Source organism: Leptonychotes weddellii, chromosome 3 (genome assembly GCF_054177405.1).
Source record: "Leptonychotes weddellii isolate Sample4059 chromosome 3, ASM5417740v2, whole genome shotgun sequence".
Classification (NCBI taxonomy): Eukaryota; Metazoa; Chordata; class Mammalia; order Carnivora; family Phocidae; genus Leptonychotes; species Leptonychotes weddellii.
Window position 1 is genome coordinate 6,923,547 of NC_138371.1, and position 14,040 is coordinate 6,937,586.

A 14,040-nucleotide genomic window follows, 5' to 3' on the forward strand; every position below is an offset into this window, starting at 1 on the left:
TTGATTACCAGAGTTGTATAGTAAGTCTTGAAATCAGGCAACATGCAACCTCCAGTTTTGTTCTTCTTTGTTTTGGCTATCCTGGGCCCTTTGCACAACTATATAAATCTTAAAATCAGTTTGTTGATTTCTATAAAGATGCCTGCTGCGATTTTCTTTGGGATTGTGCTTAATCTATATATCAATCTGAATAGAATTGGCATCTTAACAATACTGAGTCTTTTAATTCATGAGCATGGTATTTCTCACCGTTTACTGAAGTCTTACATAATTTTTCCCAGTAATGTTTATAGTTTTAGTGTACATGTCTTGTAATTGGTCAAAATTTGGTCAAATTCTGCCCTAAGTATATCATAATTTTGATGCTATTAAAAAGATACTTTAATAAATTTTTTTAATTTCCAATTTTTCATTGCTAATATGCAGAAGTACAATTTATTTTTTTATATCAAACTTCTGTCCTCCAACCTTGCTAATCTCACTTATTAGTTCTAGCAGCTTTTTGTATATTCCTTAGGATTTTATAGGTAGAAAATCATATGATCTGAGAATAAAGAGAGTTTTACTTCTTCCTTTCCAATCTGAATGCTTTTTTTTCTATTGCTTTACTGTACTGGCTCGAATATCCAGTACGGTGTTGAATAAAGGGGATGAGAAGGGACATTCTTACCTCATTCCCAATAATGGAGGAAAAGCAGTCTTTCACCTTACTAAGAATGATAACATCTCCTAGATGTTCTTTGCCAGATTGAGGAAATAATCTTTTATTTCTAGTTTGCTGTGAGTTTTTATTATGAATCATTGTGGACTTTTGTCAATTGTATTTTCTGCATCTATTAAAATGATGGCATTGGGCGCCTGGGTGGCTCAGTCGGTTAAGCGACTGCCTTCGGCTCAGGTCATGATCCCAGGGTCCTGGGATCGAGTCCCACATCAGGCTCCCTGCTCCGTGGGGAGCCTGCTTCTCCCTCTCCCACTCCCCCTGCTTGTGTTCCCTCTCTCGCTGTGTCTCTCTCTGTCAAATAAATAAAAATCTTTAAATAAATAAATAAATAAAATGATGGCATTGACTGAAATATGGTGTTTAGTCTGTTAATACGGTGAATTACATCAAATGGCTTTTCAAATATTAAACCAACTTTGCATGCCTGAGATAAACCCCATTTGCTCAGGTTGTATTACCCTTTTAATACAATATGTTGCTGCATTCTATTTGCTAATATTTTGTTGAGGACTTTTTCAACTATGTTTGTGAGGAGTACTGGTCTGTAGTTTTCTTCTCTTATAACGTCTTTTCCTTGTTTTGATATTAAGGCAATGCTGCCTTCATAGGATGAGTTGAAAAAGATTTCCTCCTCTTGCATTTTCTGAAAGCATTTGTGTAGACTCAGGATTATTTCTTCCTTAAATGTTTAGTAGAATTTATGAGTAATGAACCATCTAGGCCTCCATATATTTTCAACATCTCTATTAACATGTCTGAAAAGAAATTAAAACTTAACATGGTCAAGCAGAACTCATAATTTTTGCACCCAAACATGCTCTTCCCTACTATCCCTAACTTTAATTAATGACATCATACTCACCCATTTTGCTTAAACCAGAATCTTAATCCTTGATTCCCCCCCTTTCCCTCATCCTACTCCTCAAATCCATCTTCAAGTCCCATAAGCTCTACTTTCAAAATGTATCCCTACTTCTCTCCATCTTTACTGTCATGACTCAGTCTATGTCTCCTAACTGGCTATGCCAACACATATTGCCCCCGCTAATTCCATTCTCCAAATAGCAGCCAGAGTAATTTTTGGCTAAATAAGACCATGTCACTCCCTGGCTTAAAACTCCCATCTGGCCCTTAATCTCTTCTGCCTTTAGATATTAACTGTAAAATAGAAAAACAACAAGCTGTGTCAATATAGCCTGAATATACTGACTGTGGGAATGCTGTAAGAATTTCAGTAAATTCTTATCTGCTTAACTAGCTCCAGTGACCTAGGAATTACAAAATCACAAATGTAGGCCTCTTGGGAAAAAACACAACTTTGCTGTGTTGAGTCTCAACGGAGGTATAGGTTTTTGTCTAGAAGCAAAGGCACCAAGGCAGAAATAAGAATGCCAAAGTCCTAAGCTGTCCTTCTACAACTTTTGATAATAAACATCCTCACCTCCAACCTACTCTCATCTTCTTAGGCTTCCTGTCCAAAGCAAGAGTGCATCTGACAATACCAGGAAAGGCTGTGCTTGCTGGTCTTAAATACAAATGGGGTGAAGAACAAGGAAAATAATGCAACTGATTTATTTATTCATATGTTTGTTTTTTTTAGCCATCCCCTGCCAGAGCTAAGATAGGAAGGATGTTAGGCAACTTGGCCTCGCTCTTTTTTTTTCCCCAAAGATTTTATCTATCCATATGAGAGAGTGTGCAAGAGCAGGGAGAGAGGGCGAGAGGGAGAAGCAGATTCTCTACTGAGCATGAAACGCAGGGCTTGATCCCAGGACCCCGAGTTCATGACCTGAGCCAGAGTCAGACACTTAACCGACTGAACCACCCAAGTGCCCCGGCCTTGCTCTTTTGGAATCAACCTCATCCACCTCTGCAGAGCTCAACAGGTGCTCTACTATATGCTCTCCATTCCTATTATTCTTCAGCCAGTCAACACCTTACACCTGCTCTGGTCAGCTCTGGACTCACCCAATTTGCTAATTACTCTTCTATTTCTTTCTATGCTACCCATTCCCACTCCTTAAGTTAAAGGAAACCACCATCTTTCTTGTTCCTTCTCTGGGTCATCTAATTATGCCTCTTTACTCCCTCAAATGATCTCTAGGTATACTTCCTTTAGTTTGACCAGGCCTTAATGCACTCCTCCTACCTTCTTAGATCTCATCAACACTGTGCTAGATGATGCTTTCCAGAAAAGAGGAAGTGGCCTAAATCAATCTACGTTCCTAGGACCTGGATCCAACCCTTAGCTGTGCTTTTGGGGAATCAAGGGAGGATATAACCACAGCTGGCAGCAACTGAGGATGGGCTGGGGGATGGGGACTAGGATAACTGACTCTTATAAAACACTCTGCACTTAACTTCACAGCACTAATCATAATTATCCTTACATCTGTGTGTGATTAGTATCTGTCTCTTCCTACGTGCACTCCCCATCAGACTAAAAGCTCCATGAAGGTAAGAGCTATGTCTCTTGATCATTATTAACATACCTACACCCTACAAAATTACTTCCTTGGTTTAAAAACTGCCCATTCTAACTCAGTTACTCTAACCCTATCAGATAAAAACAAATTTACGTCTTGACAAAGCTTTGAAATAAAATAGTATTTCTTCCATTTCTGTAAAAGCTAATAATAAAAACTGACATTGCTTGAACTGCTACATGGGTCAGGCACCATTCTAAGATTTTTACATGAATTCTCATTTAATCTTCATGACAAACCTATGAAGTAGGTACTATGATTATTCCCATTTTACAGATGAGGACTTTGAGGCACAGAAAGGTTATATAATTCACCCAAGGTTATATAGATGAGTGGCAGAAATGGGATTCAAGCCCAAGAAGCCTAGCCTAAAAGTCCACTCTATTAATCCCTACAGTACCTCTCACTGAAGAGAACACCATATTCCTCAATACCAGTGAATTGAGCCAAATAAAATAAAAGATATGAAGAAATGCTATAAAGAAAAACCCAGACTTAGACACACAAGTTGCCAGTTGTACAAGACAATTCAAAGAAACTGCTACTATGAATCATTTATTTAAAACAAATTGGTTTTATTTAAAACAATTGTCAAAAACCACATTTTTCTTTTCAATTGACGTATACAGAGACTAAAACCCAGGATAGTCTCATGTTAAAAACATTTTCTTCTGCCACCAGATCCCTGTTTTATAAAAAGACAGAGTCTATTTTTGTCTGCCAAGGAAAGCCCAATTACCAAACTGGAACCTACAGAACTAGGTATGTGTTGCCTGGGTTTTCCCGTAGAGGCAGCAAGAACGTGTAAAGACTGCCACCATGCCCATGGCTTTGTCTTTCCAGTTCTCCCACCATTAAATGTGGGAAAATCATACATATCAGAAGTTTGAATGTATCCTGCAAGCTTTTCTTCTATACTAAAAATTACCAGAAATCAATGCAAGGCATATGACAGGGAAGACAGATCACAGGGAGGGAGCAAGGAGAACAACTCAAATCATTAAATGTCTGCCCACCAGATGCTTCTAAGTTTGAAGCACTGCATGGCCAGCTTCTGAGGCAACCACAGGACCTTAGGAGTCCGTGACTACTCCAGTTTATGATGTTTCACAGGTGCACCATGGAATAAAAAGGTCCTGAGTAGTGTATTATTAGAAAAGGAAAATTTAACTCACCTTCCATTGCTCCTCTGGAAGCAGGTTCACAACCACCAGATCCCCATTCAAGGCTCTATTACGAGCAACAACCCCATCGATAAAAATGTCTCGATCACCATCCTAGGTTGGAGAGAGAACATAGTCAGCTTACCAAGACCTGGAATCAAAAATTATTTCCTTGGTTTAAAAACTGTAGACTCTACAATCTGTCCACTGACTTAACAAGAACACTAAGAGGGAAATCAGTCTCTTTGGGACTAAACAGAAATGGGGATGAACACACAAAAGCAGGTTAACAGAATGTTAAAGAAATTTCAAAAACATAAGAGAAGATCTCCTACAGGCAGACCAAAAACAAACAAAAATACATAAAGCAAAAAACTGAGACTACATGCTTTCATAACTGAAATGAGAAAGAAGTTATCCTTTCTTGTTTTAAATAAAATAAAGCATGATGATACCTTTTCTACACTAATTTTTTTCTAAGTATCAGAGAAGGGTAAAACATAGAAGGTTTGCAAGAAAACAGAAGAACAACAAATATAATTCCCTAAGAAAACCAACTGAGGACAGGATCAACAACCAGCTCCAGGATTTGAGTTCTCTAAAGAAGAAACCAGCAAAATCATAATCCTCCCACTGAGAAAATGACAGAGAAAGCAAAGCTTTTATGGAGACCTAGATAGAAGGCAAAGAAGAAAAGGAAAGGGACATGTGATTCATGAAGCATTCTCACACTCCTTCACTCTCTGACTGAGGAGCAGGGTGAACTCCCTACCATGAACACTAGGCATGGACACCTTCGTCCTCAATCACATGCTTACAAATAACCCACGTTAGGGACAGTGTGGTCTTGGGGTCACAGGAAGACCAGGAGTGCCTGAATGCGGCAGAGTTCCCAGGAATTGTAGTGGGGAAGCCGGCTGTAATCAGTGAGCCCAGGAGTGGGCTCTCAGCTCAGGGGTGCCATAAACCGCAAACCACAGCACAGTTGGGCGACCCCTCCCAGAGCATGGGCCCAGCAAGCAGCAGAATCCCCAGAAGACGCCCCCAAGAGGGGCGGCATGTTTGTGAGCTGCAGGAGTCTGCAGGGTTTGGAGACTCTAAATGGGGTCATGTGCCTGAGATAGAAACGCTCAGTCACAGGCTGGGTAAGCATGGAGTACCAACAGAGACCAGGGAGTGACTGACTTCTTTTCCCTGCGGGCACCCTGAGGAGTGGGGCCCAAGGGCCGGAGATTGGCAGGCTGCCATTTTCATTCCAGATTACTTAGCCTGGCCCCCTGGCAAGGGCAGTGCAATTCCGCCCTGGGCAAAGACACCTGAGAAACAGCGCAACAGGCCCCTCCCCCAGAAGATCAGCAAGAACACAGGCTAAGACCAAGTTTACCAACCATGGAGAACGGCAAGACTCCAATGCTAGAGGAAAATAGTATACAGAATTCATGTTTTTTCCCCCATGATTCTTTACTCTTTCAATTTTAACTTTTTTCTCTTTCCTTTTTCTTAAAGATTTTATTTATTTATTTGACAGAGAGAGAGAGCACAAGCAGGGGGAGCGGCAGGCAGAGGGAGAGGGAGAAGCAGACTCGCCGCTGAGCAGCAAGCCCAATGCAGGACTCAATCCCAGGGCCCTGGGATCATGACCTGAACCGAAGGCAGACACCCCACCAACTGAGCCACCCAGGTATCCCTCTCTTTCCTTTTTCAATGAATTTCTTATTTTATCAACTCCTTTTTCAAAATCTTTTTTAATTTTCATTTTTACATTTATATTCTAACCTTTTATTTATTTTTGTATATATGTAAGTTTTTCTTTCTTTACAACTTTGGGGTACAGTTTCTTCTAACAAACAGACCAAAATACACCCAGAATCTAGTGTATGGCTCTGTTCTCTTCACCTGTCTGATCATATTCTCTCTTTCTTTTTTCTTTTTGTTAATGTCTTTAATTGTCATCTTTATAGTTACATTCTATCCTTTTACTGTATTTATTTATTTTTGTATGTATGTAAGTTTTTCTTTCTTTACAATTTTGAGATGTAGTTTCTTCTAACAAACCAACCAGAATACACTCAGGATATAGTGTATTGCTCTGTTCTGTTCACCTGTTTATATTCTTTTTTTTTTTTTTTGGTCTTTTAATTTTCATTTTTACAATTACATTCTATCCTTTCATTGTATTTAATTTTATTTTGTACATATATAAGTTTTTCTTTCTTTAAAATTTTGGGATCTAGTTTTCTAACAAACAGACCAAAATACACACAGGATCCAGTGTATTGCTCTGTTTTTTTTCCACCTGTCTGATTATATGCTTTTTTTTTTTTTTTAATTTTTTTTCAGTTTCGGGTCCCTTCTGATTTGTTTAGTGTATACTTCTCTGGGGTCGTTGTTTCCATTTTAGTATTTTGTTCTCTTATTCATCTATTCTTCTCTGAACAGAATGACAAGACAGGAAAAACCATGTTGGAACTAGAGTTCAGAATAACGATTATAAAATACTAACTGGGCTTGAAAAAAGCATAGAAGACACTAGAGAATCCCTTTCTGGAGGAATAAAAGAACTAAAATCTAATCAAGTCAAAATAAAAAAGGTATTAATGAGATGCAATCAAAAATGGAGGCTCTAACTGCTAGGATAAATGAGGCAGAAGAGAGAGCTAGTGATATAGAAGACCAAATGATGGAGAATAAGGAAGCTGAGAAAAAGAGAGATAAACAACTACTGGATCACGAGGGGAGAATTCAAGAGATAAGTAATACCATAAAGTGGAACAATATGAGAATAACTGGGGTCCCAGAAGAAGAGGAAAGAGAGAGAGGGGCAGAGGGTATATTGAAGCAAATTACAGCACAGAACTTCCCTAATCTGGGGAAGGAAATAGGCATCAAAATCCAAGAGGCACAGAGAACCCCCCCTCAAAATCAATAAAAATAGGTGAACACCCCGATATATAATAGTGAAACTTACAAATCTCAGAGACAAAGAGATAATCCTGAAAGCAGCTCGGGACAAGAGGTCTGTAACCTACAAGGGTAGAAACATTAGACTGGCAGCAGACCTATCCATGGAGACCTGGCAGGCCAGAAAGGACTGGCATGATATATTCAGGATGCTAAACAAGAAAAATATGCAGCCAACAATACTTTATCCAGCTAGGATGTCATTCAAAATACAAGGAGTGATAAAAAGCTTTCAGGACAAACAGAAACTAAAAGAATTTGCAAACACCAAACGAGCCCTACAAAAAATATCAAAAGGGGTCCTCTAAGCAAAGAGAGAGCCCCAAAGTAGTAACACAGACCAGAAAGGAACAGAGACAATATACAGTAACAGTCACCTTATAGGCAATACAATGGTACTAAATTCATATCTTTCAATAGTTACCCTGAACATAAATGGGCTAGATGCCCCAATCAAAAGACACAGTGTATCAGATTGGATAAAAAAGCAAGATCCATCGATATGCTGTCTGCAAGAGACTCATTTTAGATCCAAAGATGCCTCCAGATTTAAAGTGATGGGGTGGAAAACCATTTATCATGCTAATGGACATCAAAAGAAAGCTGGGGTGGCAATCCTTATATCAGACAAATTAGATTTTAAACCAAAGACTGTAATAAGAGATAAGGAAGGACACTATATCATAATTAAAGGGTCTATCCAACAAGAAGATCTAATAATTGTACATTTTTATGCCCCTAACATGAGAGCAGCCAATTATATAAGCCAATTAATAACAAAATCAAAGAAACACATTGATAATAGTACAAAAATAGTAGAGGACTTTAACACCTCCTTCACTGCAATGGACAGATCATTGAGGCAGAACATCAGCAAGGAAATAAGAGCTTTGAATGACACACTGGACCAGATGGACTTCACAGATATATCCAGAACATTCCATCTCAAAGCAACAGAATACACATTCTTCTCAAGTGCATATGGAAAGTGTTCATTTTTCTTAAAAGAAGTAATAGCAAACAGGCTTAGAAAACTACCACTCAAAATTTTCTAGGTAGAGACACTTGGTATAGATAAGACTTAACACTCAACAGATTAAAGGTGATTACTGTAACAATTCAGTTAAAATTAAAATTAGCGGGCGCCTGGGTGGCTCAGTTGGTTGAGCGGCTGCCTTCGGCTCGGGTCATGATCCCGGGGTCCTGGGATCGAGTCCCGCATCGGGCTCCCTGCCCTGCGGGGAGCCTGCTTCTCCCTCTCCCACTCCCCCTGCTTGTGTTCCCTCTCTCGCTGTGTCTCTCTCTGTCAAATAAATAAATAAAATCTTTAAAAAAAAAAAAATTAAATTAAAATTAGCATTCCAAATTCACCAAACCTGCCCCGCCAGCACCAAAAATGGGACATTAGACACTCAGCACTTTTTATTGTTTCCAATTACAAACCATGAGAGATCTTTCAGAACAGTTTTTCTGTTCAATTTCCAACCTAACCATGGGCTGACAGCTGTGGCCCGGCACACACTGCCAAACCTGACCCGCCCTAGTCCCTGAGGTACCACTACCGTGTTAGCCACAAAGACAGAATCACTGCAGTTGACCTCATGTTGAGCTTCTCAGAGAAATAAGGAAGAGGCAACCACTAAACAGAACGTGAACAACTACAGGGTGGCACATGGTCATCAGTCGCTGCCTTCTGCAATTTATGTAGCAATAGAGTCTCTCCAACTTCCCCAGAATGAAGAGAGCTGTTTGGAAGTCATCCCAACCCATGATCACTGGTCAAAACACATGGAATAAAATATCTCTCTCATAAGCAGGTACACCACCCCCAGACAGCTCAGAGATTTTAAGACGGTAAGATACTGCTATTGTCACATTCCCATCCGAAGAAATCAAGAAAGGCAGGGCCAAGTTGAACCTCAGACGATACACAAATCTCCAGGTATTGCGTCACTGCTCAGCTCTTACTGGATTCATTCAGAAGCCCGTACCTATTGCAGAATCTCTTATTTTAAAGACCATAAACTTGGGAACAACTCAATATTAAAAGTTCGAATCATCCCACTTAACTACTTTTAAAGGCTAAAGAGTTCAGCTCTTTATTTGAATGTCAAAGACTAGCTCTACCCGCCAAAAAGAATAGAAAAAAAGGAAAATGGATAATGAACCACCCTGGAGGAAATATAATGGGATCTGGGGGTAATCTAACTAAATACTTAGGAGGCTTTCAAGCAGGGAGGACAACCCAAGAGCATTCTCTATCAATGGAATAGCTCCCTTTAGACAAAATAAATTCCACAGATGTTCAAAGGGTACCTCCCATGACAAGATGCACAAAAAAAGTTATAAAACTTCTTGCATCAACATAATTCAGAATGGAGCCTGTACTTTTTGTAAAAAGCCAAGTTTCTATAGCCAGTCCATTTCTCCTCTTTATCCTATCCCCAAACAGGAGAAAAAGGCATCTCAATAATATCAATTTATCTTGGTTTGCTTGAAAGTCACATGGTTTTATTCTAACTCTATCTTACTTTTACTGAGAACCTCAGGAGACCAGCAGGTACATATATAAGTGACTTCTCCCATGTGTTTTGGCTTTGTCAAAAGAAAATGAAAATCAACTTTCTATCAGCTGAAATTATAATGAACCTAAGTCAGCATTCCCCAAAACAAAGTACTTTTTTAATAACAAAGAAAGTGATGATGAATTCACTGTTCTTAGCCTACTGACGTAAATAGTATTTTAACATAGCAAATGACGTTGTATAAATTCACAACTGTTTTTAGAGTCAGTAAGAACCCAAATAATCATATCTAGTCTATTTTTGTCTCCCCAAAAACTTTATAATTTATAATTCAGAATTTTAAAATTGTAAGGAACGTTAGACAATCTAATCCATCGCTAGTTTTACAAATAAGTAAACTTTTCAATTTCCTATTGTCAGAGGAAAGGCTACATCTTCTTTTCTAACAATTCCTGTTTTTACTCTCCCTGCTAAAGCAGGGGACAGGTAACATTCAGGCCCTGGTTCTATTATTCTACTCCTAGTCCACCAGTGAGCATTTTTCCAGTTCATACCAGTTCACACTTGACATGGACATTAGCTACATATACTCATAAATCCAGACCAGTGGTGGTTGTGGAATTTATCTACATATAACTTACTGCCTCTACTATCTCCTTCCTCAAGGCTTTCTAGAACGCCTCTAAACACTGAAACTCACCAAAAAACCCACAAAACTAGAATGTAGGATTGTTCCAGTATCTACAACCAAAATTTACAACTGGGCCTTGATAGAGCTTTTATAGTCAGTTACTCAGAGGTGAATCCTTTAGCATTTTTTCTCCCTCTGAGACAATATTACTACTCCATTAGTGGCCAAATAGAATAAGGGGCATAAAAATAAGCCAGTCCTAATATCACAACTGTCTAAAAGATTCTTAATAGGACATGACAGGAATATAATTTCAAGTAGGAGAACAACTTGGGCTTTTGAAACATCGGTAACTTGCTTCTTAACTTCCTTTAACAAACCGAAATAAACTGTGGCAACACATCATTTGCACCTATAAATAAGATGAATTTAACTTATAGGAACCTAATTAGGCCTAGAGGACCTTTGCTCTGGCCCTTCTCCAGTCACACTCCTCCCCATAGGTAAAGAGTTCTCGGGACCAAATGGATGTGCATCCCTGGGGTAATCAGACCCAAGCCCACTTCCAAGCTATACACAGGCATCTTCCCCAGGTCTGTCTGCCTGGAGGCAGACCACAGTCACTGGTGGCACCCACTGGACTTGACAGGTGGCTAAAGGGCAGGTATTTCTAAGGCATGTGGACAGAACTTGGACATGTGGGGTAAGATGCTCACACAGGTACATGCAAGGGCCCTCACTGAGTTGGGGCGGGGGGGCATGGTGGAGACATCAAAGAGGGGACAGGGAGCCAGGACTGACAAGGGAAGAGGGGCAGGCCAGAGGCAGACCCTCTCCATGCGGCCACACTTCAGGATGGAGCTCCAAGGAGTCTACATTTGAACCCAGGTACACAGAGGTATATTTAACAGGAAATATATTTTATTTGTCATGAACGTATTTTATCTAACAGTTTGTTAGTTTGATTTATAACTTCTAAATATTTAATATAAAGTACGTGTGCCTCCATTTGTACTCTTGTCTTAGGCCCCACACTTGTCAGGAACCAGCCTACCAGGGATCCAACTTAGGGAAATTCAATACTGTGTACTCAGGGAAGAAAACAAGCAAGCAGTCCAGTTTTCAAAATGCTCTATTAGTTCCCTTAACATTCCAGTCAATGACAGCAAACTTCAGTGTACACAGGAGATGGGAGGCTTGTAATGTGCTCAGCTCCCAGGTGTCTCTCAGGATGAACTCCTTACTCCACTGGCTATGATTTTCATGCTTAAAAACCCATGTTTTTCATACACCGGGTCTCTATTTTAATTGAGCTCCCTCAACTGGTATGCCAATGAAGAAACAGTTATTCTTTCTAAAGTAGAGAAAATGCTAGTTATGCTGGACTTCCTGAGAGATTATCTGTCTCTAATGTGGCATATTACTAAGAGATTTTCCTGGGTAATTTTTACGATCACTGAACGTGATTTTTGCCTTATGAGCAAAGTCGGGAATTGAACACCATGTAAACTGTGCTTCCACAGAATGATGAACCTGCTCCTGCAGCTAAGTCACTGCCTCAAAGCTGACCCTCAGTTGTACAAAGTACCAGGGTCAGAATATATAGCATGGCCCGTCAATGGAGCAGAACAGGATTCAGAGAGAACAAGGTGACACATCAGTGATACTTTTTATCTAATTCACTAGGTAAGATGCAACTTGAGATACAAATGTGAATCCTTGACTTCTGTAGGGCAAGGGGAAAAAAAGAACTAAACTGAGCTTGAGACTAGGCCTTAAGGTTACTGGAACACCACTACCACCTGGGAAGCACATGACTGAACTTGTATTCTCACTAAACTTGCCATTTAACATCATGAAATATGTTAACTGAAATATATATATGTATTCCATTTCCTCATCAATAAGCTCAAGTTTATTCCTATACTCTCTTCCACTGTTAAAGCACCTATAATTCTACAGCTATCCTATTTACGGCAGTCGGGAAAAGTCACGTCAGGAATTTGAGAATATTGCTCTCCTAGCTTTGCACAATCGAGCCTTATCCAGAGACCTCCTGCTAACTACATGTCAGAGCGAACTTCCCTGAACAGCAGAGAGCCTGGTAAAATGACATGCACAGAAGAAAGGATATAAAGACCCAACGGTGAAGAGCCCTGTACCAAGTCCTATCACCTGCAGAAAAGTGAGAAAGTGAGAAACTCTGACCAAAAGAAAAAAGCATTACACTTTTTTCTTTTGGACAAATTTGCAGATTAGCTCATGCAGTAGATCGAAAGTAGATAGCAGGGCGCCTGGGTGGCTCAGTTGGTTAAGCGACTGCCTTCGGCTCAGGTCATGATCCTGGAGTCTGGGGATCGAGTCCCACATCGGGCTCCCTGCTCAGCAGGGAGTCTGCTTCTCCCTCTGACCCTCCTCCCTCTCGTGCTCTCTCTCATTCTCTCTCTCGCAAATAAAAAAAAAAAAAAAATTAAAAAAAAAAGAAAGTAGATAGCATATTTGTTTGGGAAAGATTAACTTAAATCACTGGAAAAACCCATAAATCCCTTTCAGCTATAAACCAAGGGCGTCCAGCTCCAAGAACTGGTGGGTGTCTGTGTGGGCTCAGCTGCTGGCCACAGCCCTAGTAACAACTAGTAACAAATACCATCCCCTCCACTTGCAGTGAGAGTGTAAGACTGACAGAAGGGGCTGTTAGCCAAAGGCAAATTTTGCTTATTTAAATTTGAAACAAATCCTTGCCCATCCTCGATTTTACTACTCTGCTTTTTAGTTAGAATATATGATTTCACTTTCAGAGCACATCTAAAAAATTAAATGTGACATTAAGTTTATTATAAAGTTATTGAACTTACCGGGGAAGGAATGAAGGCTTCATGAAACTTCTTTGGATTAATTCTCAATACACCCTTTAAAATAAAAAAATAAAATCTGTGAAAATTTAACTAGTTATCTACCTAGAAGCTTTCCATACATATGTTATTCTCCAATAAAAAGTTTTGGAATTAATTAACAGCTCAATCTAGAAAACAATTTAGGCCTAGGAGAACTACTCATTAAATGCATGAAACATGATTTCTACTGATGTCTGCAACACAGGGTTCCATCAAAAACTGAAAGCCCACACTGGCACCTGGCTGTGAACAGGCAGAGGTGAGAAGGAACAGAGCTTGGCATGGAGTGGGAAAGCAGCAGCTACTGGAATTTTATGTGCCCCCGTATGCTAGGCTTCACATTGAAACCTTTACTTTAAGACAAGATTATATGGGAATTACGTCTCACTACATAATGGCCTTTTTTATTCACTGAGACCTTTCTACGCTTGCTTGTTTCCGTGACAATTTTCAAAGTAATACAGGTTGATTTCCAACCTGCATACTTAACCTTGAGAGACCAGATGCATATTTTTTTACTCTGGCCCTTCTGCAGAGCTGAATGAGTCAATAATTCAAAATGGTCCAGAACCACCTCTTAATGTAAATGGGAATCCTGGCTCCGACAACCAGGCCACCCAGTCTGCCTTCAACTTCATGTTATTCCAGCACCAAAT

General features: G+C 39.7%; 1 protein-coding gene across 4 annotated transcripts in view; it reads right to left on the reverse strand.

The window, feature by feature from the left end:
- LOC102737075 (DIS3-like exonuclease 2) overlaps positions 1 to 14,040 on the reverse strand; it is a 117,102-nt gene that overhangs the window by 39,018 nt on the left and 64,044 nt on the right. For 3 of the 4 annotated variants that reach the window (XM_081813392.1, XM_081813390.1, XM_081813391.1), the window contains 2 exons: positions 13,346 to 13,399; positions 4,386 to 4,487 (listed from right to left, as the gene is read on the reverse strand). In XM_081813392.1, the coding sequence (XP_081669518.1) occupies positions 4,386 to 4,487; positions 13,346 to 13,399 (156 nt within the window). The remainder of the gene's footprint in view (positions 1 to 4,385; positions 4,488 to 13,345; positions 13,400 to 14,040) is intronic. The other variant, XM_081813393.1, reaches the window with a different exon arrangement.